This window comes from Fulmarus glacialis, unplaced genomic scaffold, assembly GCF_000690835.1.
Source record: "Fulmarus glacialis isolate BGI_N327 unplaced genomic scaffold, ASM69083v1 scaffold15883, whole genome shotgun sequence".
In the NCBI taxonomy this organism is placed as follows: domain Eukaryota; kingdom Metazoa; phylum Chordata; class Aves; order Procellariiformes; family Procellariidae; genus Fulmarus; species Fulmarus glacialis.
In genome coordinates, this window is record NW_009203686.1 from 647 (window position 1) to 13,639 (window position 12,993).

The 12,993-nt window shown below is 50.0% G+C and overlaps 3 protein-coding genes across 3 annotated transcripts in view; 2 read left to right on the top strand and 1 right to left on the bottom strand.

Annotated features, from left to right (window-relative positions):
- The first annotated feature begins 1,536 nt into the window (after nt 1–1,536).
- On the top strand, nt 1,537–6,822 carry GCHFR (GTP cyclohydrolase I feedback regulator). Its single transcript, XM_009574733.1, has 3 exons — nt 1,537–1,590; nt 2,104–2,198; nt 6,699–6,822. The coding sequence occupies exons 1-3, from the start codon at nt 1,537–1,539 to the stop codon at nt 6,820–6,822; spliced, it is 273 nt and encodes a 90-aa protein (XP_009573028.1).
- Nucleotides 6,823–7,952: 1,130 nt separating this feature from the next.
- DNAJC17 (DnaJ (Hsp40) homolog, subfamily C, member 17) overlaps nt 7,953–12,993 on the bottom strand; it is a gene marked incomplete at its 5' end in the record, with an annotated part of 17,315 nt that continues 12,274 nt past the window's right edge. Inside the window, one exon of the mRNA XM_009574734.1 lies at nt 7,953–8,158. Coding sequence (XP_009573029.1) covers nt 8,036–8,158 — 123 coding nt within the window. The remainder of the gene's footprint in view (nt 8,159–12,993) is intronic.
- LOC104074572 (chromosome unknown open reading frame, human C15orf62) lies at nt 10,521–11,051 on the top strand. The gene has a single exon (XM_009574732.1). It carries the CDS (start codon nt 10,521–10,523, stop codon nt 11,049–11,051), a length of 531 nt encoding a protein of 176 aa, XP_009573027.1.

Genomic DNA, 12,993 nt, shown 5'->3' on the forward strand with positions numbered 1-12,993 from the left:
GAGCAGTGAATTGAGAATGAGGACGGGTGGGGATGCTGCGGCACCGAAGGGTCTGCTGGCAGTGATATCTGGCATCCCACAGGTTAATTAAGTGATTGTGGACCGCGCTACAGAAGGCGCCGCATGGTTGGGGTTTGTGGCGCTCCAGGGAAAGGCATGCAACAGGGCGGGTGGATCATCGTACCTTAGCACGTTTCGCCCCGGAGACTTTGGAAACTCTGCTCTTTAGCAGGGCAAAGCAAACATTTCCAACCTGAAACTTGGCATTGAGCCGCGGCTGGAAACAGCCCGTCCTGGTCTAGCAGGGGGGGATTGACTTGGCTGCTTTTTCCCGGCAGCGGCCGGGGCGGGGATGGGTGACTCCCTCCTGCCATGGGCTCCACGGGGCCGGGCTGCGGGCGGGAGGGCTGCGCGGCGAGGGGCGAGCAGAGGAGGCTCATGCTCAGCTTCAGTCCCTCTTTCCCAGCACTCCAGGCAGCGGAGCGTGCCTGCGTGTTTGCACAGCTCGCCACGCTGTCTGAGGAGTGGTGCTGCGTCAGCGCTTCTGGCTGGGATCTGGTCGAGGCTCATGATTTACACGCAGTTTGCCAGCGCCGGTTTGTAGATGGATGCTCTCAGGGAGGGATTTCACCCTCTCTGCTGCATTCGGTCCTCACCCGTCCGCTTTCCCCAAACCAGCTGTCTCAGCTCCCCCAGCCAAGTAGAAATTCTCGGCTTTCTCTGCCGTCAGACGGAGCTGCCACGTCGTTGCTAAACTCACCGTGGGTCAAGGTGCGCAGTTTCCCATCCTGCTGCGCTTGCTGCCGGGACCGAGGGCTCCACGCGACGGCAGAGCACGCAGCCTGCGAACCTCCACGTGCAACCTCTGTTCGAGGCTCAGGGACTCTTGTCCTGTCCCTGGGCTTTGCTTTCTCCAAGGGGTGATAGAGAAGAGAGGGCTCAAAAAGTGTCTGGGTGATACTTAAAATATTTCTGAGGTTATTTAGGGTTGAGCGGCCCTTTGCATATTATAAAGGGTTGGTGATCGTGTGATGTAGGTTTGCCAGTGGATGGGGGACATCCCTCGGAAGAACAGTTTTCACTTGCAAACTTTTCATAAGTAGCGTGGAGGAGATTTAAAAGGAAACAATTGCTCCACCTATTAAAATCAATTAAAACTTGCTGTTTTCAGGGGTAGCCCAGAGGGTGCAGGGGTAGGTTTTGGAGCACGGAGCGTCTTAGCACCCCATCAGTGCTGAGCAAGGTGGAGTGGGTTGTGGGTCCCACCGTGCAGGTGTGTGCGATGTCCCTCCCGCTCACCAGCCCTCGGAGCTGTGGAGAGTGTTCAAGGCTGTTTCCTGGCTCTTCCAGCCTCGGTGTTGCAGGGCGGCCGGGTGCTGCCCTCCCCGGCTCTGCCGGGGCTGGGTTGGGAGCGGGCGATCGTTGTGGAGGTCACATCGGCGCTGTCATCATCTGCCGTGCCCTGATACTTAGTTCTGGAAAACCTCCAGCCCAGGAGTATTTCATAAAATAGCACTTTTGGAGCACTGTGCAGAAATGTCCCCGTCCCCCCCGTACGACGTGTGGGAAGTCCACCTGACGGCTCTGGCGGTGAGATGACTCATGTCTCTGCCTCCCCCCAGCTCCTCCGGTCTCCTATCGCTTCCGAGGGAGCGTGACTGTCCCTCCTCATCCCGTGGGTGCTCATCTGCCCCAGACACTCCATGGCACCTTCTCACCCCGATCTTCTCCCCCCTCCCAGTTAGTGGAGCCATCCCCAAAGCTGTCTTCTACCAGGACAGGCAGACAGTCCCTAACTGGCCTGGGGATCCTCATTTCATGCTAAAGCACACAGATTTGCTGGTTTTGCACGATGAGGCTGTGAGTAGCACCTTGTTGCTGTCTGACAGACTTCCCAGTGGTGGATCCTGGAGGACCAGAGCCACCGAGAGCTCAGCCAGCAGGTGGCCCTCCAGGAGCAAAGCCACCAAGGTCCTCTCCTGGCACGGGCAGGTGGCTCACAATCATTGCCTTCCCAGTAAAGCTCTTACTGGAGCTGTCCCGGGGAACGGGGTGGCCGCGCCGCCGCACATTGCTCACCCGCGCTGCTGCCTTTCCCTGCAGGAGGTTGGCCCCACCATGGTGGGAGATGAGCATTCGGATCCCAGCCTGATGAGCTTCCTGGGGGCCACGAAGAGGAACATGCTGGGGAACCACTTGTAAGTCCTCCTCTGCGATGTTTCAGGCTCTCCCCTCTCCTTATTTTCCCAAGAAAATTGGGAACATTTTCACTCCTTGTATCCACCATGGCATCTTCCAGCTGCACATTTAATCCCGGGACTAATTTGATGCTGAAAGGACACGCACATGTCATTGCCCCTGCCTCACCCAAAGAAATGCTGCCTGATATTTCATTTAGTTCTTTCTTCTTTTCTTGCTCTGACCCCATTTTAGCACCTGACCCATCTCCTCCCCTCTCCTTACCCCTTATACGCTTGGGATGCTGCAGGCTGTTACCTGACGTTGCCCTGGCTGAAATAAAACGGGCACAGTGAGCATTTGGATCTTTCTGCATAACTTTATCTGCCTTTATCCCACCCTGAATCCTTAAAGACAAACATCCTCTGCCTTACTATCATTTCCAGCCCTGAGATGCTTGGAAGCCAACGGTGCCCACCCCTCCTCTCGCAGCCTTGCTCTGGCTGTGGCCTTTTTTGGTGCCAAGCCACCCGACACGCTCATCCGCAGTCTGTCCCGTCCCGTCACACTCTCTAGTGCAGCTTGAGGTTTCTCCCCGTTACCGAGCACCCGAGCCAGCCCCTCTCGACGGCTCCTGAAGCTTTTCCTTGGGCTGCTGAGCCCCCGGGTTGGAGCTGCTCCCCATCGCGTCCCCCCCGACTCCAACCCATTAGCCTGCGTGTTCCCAAGCCGTATGTATTTGACACTTCTCCATGTCCCCGTCTCTCTCTCTGCCCACACCGAGTTTGACACCAGCCTTCATCAAAGTGCAACTTGGAGGTGTCACCAGCATGTTCTTTACATTTTGGCCCACTTTTTTTTTATTTTTTCCCCACTTGATATCTCACTTCTTGTTTTTCTCCAGGAAAAAAAAAACAACCCACAAAGTAAAGCAAAGCCCCAAATGCAAATTAAAACAGCAGAGGAGCGGTTAGCTTTCTGCTCAAGCTTGCCCACTCACGCTGTGGCGCAGAGGAGGAGTAGGAGGAGAACCAGCCGTTAAACAGAAGGGGCCTCTCGGTCCCAGTATGTTCTCAAACTTCCATCGGCGGAGCTGGGAAAACCCACCTACTCGGTAGCAGCCTGGCAAACATCGAGGTCTGGGTCCTCGCCTCCTGCAGCGTTAAAAACCTGAACGCGGTGGGAGATTCTAAAGAAAGAGGAGATTAAAAAAAAAATACCGAAGGCTCCCCGTTAAAGAGGAACCCTTCTGAATGCAAACTCAGGTCACTGCCAGCTCCCCGTGTCTGCAGGAAGGCTGACCCCAGACCCCTCCTGTCCCTCATCTCCCTGCCGAACAGCTCTGGGTGCGTTTGCTGGGCTGAGCCGTCTCCGCGCTGCTATTCCCAAGCCGGTGGGTGGCCAGGAGATTGGCAGCAGTGTCAGCTTCATGCTGCTGCCTGCCAAGCCGAGCCCGGGAGCCAGCAGGGAGTTATGCAATGAGAGAAGGGAGACCCGAGGGGGGAGAAAAAGAAGAGGCTTCAAGAAGGAAGAAGTGCTGCTGGCTCCTGAGAGAGAGGGGCAAGGATCCCTAGGATCCGGTGGAAAAGAAAGGCAAAGAAGGATAAAATGCCTCCATGGTGTCAGCCCCAGCAGCCAGGGAGGAGACGCAGTGTTGTAAGGAACCGCAGCGCCACATTTTGCTTATTTGGGAGAAGGGATCTGAGCTGTCTGTGGGATCTCCCTGGTGGATTCACCACCTTTCTTCCCTCCCTGGGGCCTGGAGCATCTTGAGCTCCCTCTTGCCCGACCTGCTTCTTGGTATGGCTTGTGTTATACCCAGGGTAACTCCGCTGTGTCCCTGCAGCATGTCTTCCCCATTTGCACTTGAGCAACAGCGGGTGGAGAAAATAACCTGGCTGGAATGTGGCTGCTGACACCCCGAGAGGCACGGCGGCATGCCAGCGGGGTGAGCCCCGGCTTCCTCTCCGCCAAAAATCCCAACCAGGGATGAGAGCTCCTGGACGTGCACCACGGCCGAGCAGGATTTTCCATCCACCTGACTGCAAGGCTTCGCTAGCAGTAAGCCTGGTATAGGACGCTGCAAATCTTGCCCTTCCCGTAGCACTGTGGGCCCCAAAACCTTAAACGTGACCTTGGAGGGAGCCTGAAAGAAAAGGTCTAAGCAGTATGGACCTGCTGGGGCACTGTAATATACAGATGAAGTACTTAATTGCCTCTAATAAGGGAGAGCACTGATCCTGTTATGCAGCTCTGCGCTAGCTACTGCAAGCGGCACATCATTAAGTTCCATCAGCTGCCGGCACGCACTGTCGCTCCCCTATCTGATGTGCAGCCGCAGAACCCCGGGGGCATCTGGGCTTTAGCAAGGGGGGAGCGAGGCTCTGCCCCAGCCTGCGCGTTTCTGGTAGCCAGTGCAGGGCCAAGGATCAGAAGCCTGACCCTCGGCTGCTGCAAAAAAGGGGATTCTCCTGGGTCCACCCAGGTGACGTGCGTGCGTGGATGACTGCTGGGCACCATCCCCGGCATCTCCTGTAATTAAAAAAGGCCATCAGCACTGTTTGGTCTTAAATGAAAACCAATGCCTCTGTCAAATTTTGGGAGCTGAGGTCTGATGCACCTGCTAATACTTTAATTTAGCTGTTCCCCAGGGCACAGCCGAACCCCATCCCCGAGGAACCTAGAAGGACAGCTGGGCAGATAGCACTAGGAGGTTGTCTGCTCCATCACTAAAAATAGCTGCGTGTGGACACTCCTCTCCCAGCTCGATCCCGTCCCCAGGCACGCTCATCTGGGCTCTCTGGTTTTGGCACATCTGGGAGGCAGGGCAGCTGGGGTCACGTACTTAACGACATGCAAGTGCAGAAGTCCTCTCCAATCTCGGGTGACTTTTCTGTTCCCTGCTGGCATTTAGCTGGGAGGAAAAGCTTTGCAAATGTTCCCAGCCACTCCATCCTGATTCAGACCAGTTGCACTCAGGGACGGCGGCATATTTGATACGCACTGTGTGCGATCTTTTGTTTCACTCAATACAGAGTTGTGTTTAAAGCCCTGGGCAACTCGGCTTTCCTTCTGCTTTAGCTCAGCCACTCAGTTTTTTAGGCTCCCACAAACAGCAAACAGTCTCTTCCTCAGCTCCTTTCTCTGCATAATGGGAATAATATTTACCAACTCCAACATGTGAATCTGAAGGGTATGTGGCAAGCCTCTTAGAGAAAGCACTGAGTTCAAAGACACTTATAATAATACATATTATCTTTACACCACATCTATAATTACAGCAAAGTATAGTCTGTCCTGAAAAACTGAAAAAAAGCTTTCACATCTCAGTGTTATTTCATGCTTTAAAAGCACTCACCACTCTATTAATGTTTTGCAATCTTAGCAAGAGCAACTTTGGAAGTGCTTTTGGGTCTTTTTTTATTGTTATTAGTATTAAAATCAGGGGAGTCTTTGTTAAGGTGCCCAAACAAGATCACCAATGATCCTGTAGCCCATCATTATCAGCTTATCTGGCACAGTGAGTCATCTAAGAGCTAAACTATTATGAAGCTTATCCCATCTGCTTGAATAAATACTGCATCCAAAAAGACTGTGTTAAAGGAACAGAAAGGCTGCCAAATCCAGCACTGAAGGTTATACTTGCCACTTCAGCTCTGCTACTTCCCCACCTAATTCAGCCCATTTTGTGTCTGTATTGTGCTACTCTTCCACTCTGCAATCACTGTCTGTTTTCTTTACGGTGGGAGCAGTCTCACAGCCCTTAAGTCTTCTACAGAGAAGCAGCCTCAGGGATCAGGGATCAGGTGGAGGGAAGGACAGCTGCTGCTCCAAATGCAGAGAGCCAGCAGAAACCGTAGAGGAGTAAAAGCTGGACAAAGATGCCAAGTGTCAGTTCCTAGACATCCACAGCACACAACTACTCTGAACTGCCAGGGTAGAGAGGAGCCTGTGCTCCACCTTATTTGGCAGCTCTGTTGAGGACTGATGACTTCTGGTTTTTCAAAGGCTTAATACTTGGCTGAAGGCAGCATTTTTCCCAATCCCCAAATTTCAAGCACAGGCTCTCAAAAACACCCCATTTACAGACATGCTCTGACAGAGGCAAAACACTGGTTTTTCATTCCTTAGAAACACCTGAATCATTCTTCCCTGCTTTGCAGAGATTATCCTCTTTTTCCATGAATTCCCAGCTGTGAATACTTGTGAACCCTCTCTGCTGCAGTTTCAGCCCAGTTAACCAAGCAGCACGTGGCTTTGGACAACCGGTCCCCGAACCACATTTCAATTTAACATGACCCTTCCATTTTGGACAGGCTTCCTCCTTGGTTTGGTAGCTGCGGGTTTTGGCCTTCCCACCTGGTTAACCAAGACATTGCATCACACAGACAGTATGCCAGATGTGGTCATTGCAGTGTCTTATATGGGTTTAGCAGTGAGGCAGAGTCACTTCCACAAAGAAATTTTTGTCTCTTCCTTCTCCACCTCATTTTATTTCTTCTCCTCTTTCCTGCTTGCAGCTGGGAGTACTACGTGAACGATGCACCGCGGATAGTCTTGAACAAGTTGGAGAGCTGTGGTTACCGGGTGGTGAGCATGACAGGCGTGGGCCAGACGTTGGTGTGGTGCCTCCACAAGGAATAGCGAGGAAGACTTCTGCGTTCCACTGGGGATCATCTCACACAGGACCGACAGCAAACTTTCCCCTTAATTCCTTTCTGTCCCAGACTCCAGGCACTCAGGCATGGAGGGAGGAGTGGTGTAGAGGCAAAACTTGACCCAATGGAAACTTGCCATTTCACAAGACCGGGGGGAGGCAGGTATGCCCAGTCCAGACAAAATCACATAGAGAACAGATGGCTCTCTCTCTGCATTCATCTGAATGGCAGTCCCTGCCATTTCACAAGACCAGGGGGAGGAAGGTATGCCCAGTCCAGACAAAATCACGTAGAGAACAGATGGCTCTCTCTCTCTGCATTCATCTGAATGGCAGTCTGGCAAATACCACCTTTTTACATTTTAATCATCTCCTATTTAGCATGCATTGGAGGAAGCTCAAATAACAGACTTGTCTGCCTGTTCCTCAGGGCTGCCCCAGAGAGGTACGTGCTGAGCTGTGAGAGTTCAGGGCATGCCTTCTCCCAAGCCATAGGGGGTAGGGAGGGGAGGCCGAGCATGGATGGCATACTATCTCATCCCTGAAACGTAAGCGGGAACTGCTAAACCTACACAGTGCTCTTTGAGAATCCCTTCACTCAGCAGCAAGGCCAGTTTCTTTCCCAAATGGGACTGTGGTTAGCAGCATCATCAGACTTTCAGCTCCAAGAGTGCCATTCAAGCATAACACATTGTTCCTGAAATAGCCTTAGAGCAGCACAGAAAGGTCTTGTGAACATTTTAGGTACGGGCTCTGTAATCTTAACAGCAGCAGCTGCAATGCTGGGTTGTTTGGGACTATGTACCAATCCTGCTGTAGGGGTAACACCAATAAAACATTTCTCTAAAGAGACCAATGACTTTCTGTGGGTTGTCTTAAACAGTTGTTGCCAAAGCCTTCTGAATCCACAGCTCCTGAACAAGCTGTCAGGAATTAAAAGCAGCTCCAAGGTTTAGTGCTCTGACAGCACCTCTCAGGCCCTATCCTCTGTGACTGGGCAGCTGCTCTGAGTACACACACTGACAGGTTAATACACTTACTCTGAAGCTTATGCAGCAATTTTTTTCCCCCCACGCTCTGGAAAGGGAGAGTTTGTATTCCTACAACAGTTTAAAAAAAAAAAGGAGGTTTATTGACTTAATTTAAGAAACAGCTTTGGAAATGAAGAATGATGGGATGGGGAGAATCCATACTCTCAGGCTAGGTGTGAGACTCTTCCTCATCTTCCCGCTTGAGCTGTTCAATAAGCTGCTGCCTCTCTGCTGCTTGGCGCATCCGCATCATCACCAGGCTCTCGTAATCCCGTTCTGATACCACTGATGCCTAGGAGCAGAAAATAAATGCAACCTGTCAAGCATATATCCCAGCCCCCCTCTCCATAAATCACACTCACAAGAGGCACATTCTAGTCAGGAAGGTGGTTCATAGCAGCATGACCCCAGAGAAATCAGGTAAGGGCAAAAGCTGCCTGGCCTACAGAAAATAACTGCTTCATAACAGTGTTACTGACGAGACCAAGAGTGGGACAGACAGGGAGCCTGCATTACCCTCTTGCTGCTGGAGCGAATCCCTGCTCATGAGGTTGGATGGGGAAGCATGGCTTGCCTCGCTGTGGTTGGTTATTTTGGGTGACAAGCTTGTTCAGCAAGTACAACACTGGTGCACAAAGTCCAGGATACACTTCATCCGTTATAAAGGCTAAGGCCATTTAAAAAAAAAAATCAAACCTTTCTGTGGTTTAGTCATGGAAGTGGCTGCAAAAAGAAAACCACCAGGTACGTTCCCAAACCTGACACAAGAGTGTTTTAGTTCTCAAAAGCTCTTGGAGCCTTCCTGCTGTGTGTGGTAGCAACTGTCATGTCAACTAAGTGGTGATTGCAGACTCTACCTAATAAATGTAGGCAGCAGATGACAGCTGCTATCGCAGAGCAAAGTGGTGGTTTTGGCACTCTGCCTTCAAAAGCCATTTAACATTAGTATTTCGGATGTATTCAAAGCACTGCAATGCTTGGAAACATCCATCTCATTTGCTTGACAGTTCAGGTAGAAATATAAGCATCTTGACAGAAGGTGGATGAAAAAAAAATCTCACATTCATTTTTCTAGGAACTAGATTTAGTGGCGATTTAAGGACATCTGAAATAGAAAATAGAAGGGATGAAAAGGCAATAGAATAGCTAAATAAGATTCTGCATGAAAATGGGGCAAGTGCAAATTTGTTATCATGTGCCAGCAAAGTGGTTCCTCCAGCTGCACAGTGTCTAGCTGCAAGGAGAAAATAGAAGCCCACAATAGATGAGAAACTTAGACTGGGAAATTAAAGAGACTAATATGCCATAATTGGTATCTTAGGAGCTGCATGAATGAAATAGCCTTTCAGTACTGCGCAGCACAGATTTTCAGTGTCTGAGAAAGCACCAGATTGTATCAGCCTTCAGTGGCAGAACTAGGCTTCTTCAAAGTTCCTGTCCACTAACCACAGATACTTACTGTCATTTGCCTGGCTGAATGAAATAGCCTACATGAGACTCATGCAGATGAATCACCCATACAAACCTGAATCACTACCTCACACTCTGGATTTTAATTTAAAACAGACAAGAGATTATTTCCGGCCTCATTTGGGAGCCCTGCTGATCCAACAAGCCATCAGAAGTGGCAGAAGGAAGAGCACCACGAGAAGAAACAGTCTGATTCAAGATGGGCTACAAGTCGATATTCACGTTGACAGTTCTCGAGCAATCTGGGTGCCTCTAAGGGAGCTTGCTTTCTCCTCAGGCAGAGTGTGGGCTGATGCTTTGCCACTCTACACACCTACTTCCTGCAATCCTGGCAATTACCAATAGTGTAAAACCCAGTTTCTGACGTGGCTGACTCAGCAAGGGCTTGGCTCAAAACAAATACATACGCACAAGGAACTGCAGCCTGGGAAGCAGTGACAGGAGGCACATGAAGAGAAGGAGGTATTGTGGATTTTTAGCGTTCCGGGTCCAACCTGGCTGAATCGTCCCCGGACTTGCTTCTTCCAACATCCCAGCATACTGGTGAACGTGGTGGTCACAGTTCTCTGAGTGCTTCAGCAGTTTCTTCTCACTGCCTGTTAGACTCAGGTGCTGCCCCGACACAGCGTAAGTCTATTTTGCATTAATTTTCCTAACATTTGTCTTTTACATCTGCGTTTTGTTGCTTTTTAAATTTCCATTTTACTGTATTTCTTTGGTTTCCTTCAGTGTGACTGAGTCACCATCTCCCTTCCTAACCACCCACTGAGATTTTTATACTGTGCCCTTCACCATGAAGGTGGCTGGTTACCATGGTACCAAAGTGCCCTTCTGTTCTAGATGCGAGATTAGATCTGTTCTCATGGTGACTGTGTGCCTTTGCTGTTCTTCATCAGCTTGTTTCTGCAGCACAGATTTAATAAGCTCAGACATCGCCATTCCTTCTCCACTGAAGAAGGAGACTCCTTAATATCCAAGACAGGCCAATTGCTCCTTAACACAGGGACGTAGTGTGAAGTTTGCATTTCCTGCAATACCAGCCTCTTTGTTTTCCTTCCAGCTACAGGAACAGGGAAGGAAGAGGTTGTTCCTGTTGTGTGGCTTGCTGCTGATCCTGCAACTTAAGTCCAATACCTGACTGTGAAGAGTCAGCAGTTTCCTTCTTCTCGTTGCCTTTCATCAGCATGGATACTTGGCGGAGAGGGTCCATTAAGTCCACAACGTTCTTCAGACGTTTCTCACTCAGGAGACACAAAAAGCTGGGCAACCAAGTCATCATCTTGAATCAGAACAGCCACACTCTGGACAGCGATGGACAGTGCCAGAAGAGGGAATGCTTGAGGGATCTGAAGGACAAGTCTGATTACCTGTCATGTCAGAGTGAGCAAAACCTAGCCAAGGCACAAGCACCTCCCAAGCCTCCCCGGCTGTACCTGGACAGTTCTAGCTGCCCTAACATCATTGATCACACAGATTCTCACTCTGACATCTCCTTTTCTGGCACTACTCATCAATACCACAAAGCCACTCAAACTCAATTCCACAGGGATCAGACTACAGACTGTGGGACCTCAGAGGCAGGTTCCCAGAATGGCACCACTCTTTCTGACCTGTCTGATCCCTTCCTCTCCTTCAAAGTGGATTTGGGGCTATCGCTTCTCGAGGATGTTCTGCAGACCCTCAGGAAACAGAATCCAAGAGATTATGCCATTTGAAGGTATTTATCATTTAACGTATCACATTTACTTACTGCTGCTGCCAGTTTCTCTAGTCCTAGCAGGAGGAAGGATGCTGCAGCATTCCTGTTGTGTGTGGCCTGTTTTGTTGTTGTCGCCTTACCCACCACAGACTGTCCTTGTCCTTGCCAAGGAGTCCTTCGGAGCACAGCTCACAGGCTCCATGCTCAGATGAGAGCACTGTCTGCTGGAACCTCGTGGGCAAGTTTCCATTCTCCACATTGGGAATTTCCCACTCTTGACTGTGCATCTCCTTCTCATGGAAGAATGGCATTGTTTGGCAAAAGAACTTGTTATTTTGGGGATGTGGCTGTGACACTGCGGAACACTGACAGAAAGGTATATGGCATACACCATTTGTGGATAAGCAGGCAGCTGGCAAGGAGACAGCAGCATTGCACCTCAAAGCCATAGCTATGGCAAGGGTCAAGAGACAGAAACCGGTGTTTCTTCTCCCACCATGTTTGGATGTGAAAAAATCAAAGCTGTTCCTCCTTTTTTTTCCTTGTGGGTTTCTTTTCCCCTAACTCAAGTGCAGTTGGCACTCCTAGCCTGGGAACAGGTAAGCATCCATGTAGGCTCATAATACAGCAACAGCAGTTTATTTATCCTACTAGCAGAAGAGATTTCTCTAGATACTGCTGCTTGAAGCATGCACTGATCTATCAGCTGTACAGATATGGAAGAATAAATGTATCTGTGACTGGAAGCGTCTTGTTGCCTCATTTCATTGGTAGCAAGCCAGAAAAAGCCTAGGCACCAAGAGCACAGGTCCCTTATCTGTAGTGACCAAGATCTATCCTCTCTGGCACTTCAGGTTTTTATGAGGGTGGGGAAGCAGTGTGGCTCTGCTTTTCTGGGCTGGGAGAAGGCTAGAGCTGCTGGTACTTTACCTTCCCCTGAGGAGAGTGCACACAGTTCAGGTCAAGAACCTGTGTTGAAATGAACAGTTCTTTACTCTGTGAGCTGGACAGTGGGAACAGCTCTGCCAGGCTGAGAACATTTTAGGCAGCATCAGGGCAAACTATTAAAAAGACACTGCAGAAGCTACTGGGTCACCAATTCTTACCTTTTTCATAGCTAGATTAGATACTAGGGCTCTTTTTAAAAAATAAAAAAATAAAACCTCCATGCACCCAGATAACCATAAGCTTTGGAAGCCAGCTACAGCAAAGTGCAGAGAGACATTTCAGAGAAGGCACAGATGGCTCTTAACTTACTAGATTCACATCAGGCTCTGAAGTCAGATGATACAAAACAAACTCTATGAAACCTCAATGGAGCTTAGAAAAGATGCAAGAGTGCCAGACAGAAGGCTTTTCTCAGCACTTTAATATGGCTGAATGAATGGCCCAAAATGAATGAGGAGCACTGGCAGGGAGATCCTACTACTAAAGATGCAAGGAAGACCTTCCCAGAAGTGAGTGCTCCATGCTGTTGCAGTGGCAAAATATGCTCTTCACAGCGTTGTACACCTGTTGTGTGCTTTGAACCATTCAGAGCTGCAGCAATCAAATAGTCGTTGCTCTCAAATAGCCTAGAGCAACACTGGCCAAGCCACAGCTTTTGTAATTCAAGCATAACTCGCCTGTTTGGCTCCAGCAGCTCTCCAGGAACTGCTGGACAACGTGCACCCATTGCTGTAGAAAACAAGCCAACCAAGACAGTGGAGGCAAGTATCTTACAACTTACTGCCTCCTCACAGCACCACTTCTCAACAATCAGCCTTGCTTTCACCTGGGAACTGCTTCCAAAGCCCCCTGGTCTAGTAAGTGGCTGTCCTTTATTTGAAGACTTCGGTGCAGAGCTCCTGGCTAACTACCCCAGGCAGGGAGCAGACACAGCTCTGAAGCAGATGAGTAGTGAGTGCGTTGCCATGAGAACGCTGCAGGTCTTTGGCTGTTTTCTGAAGCAGAGCAGG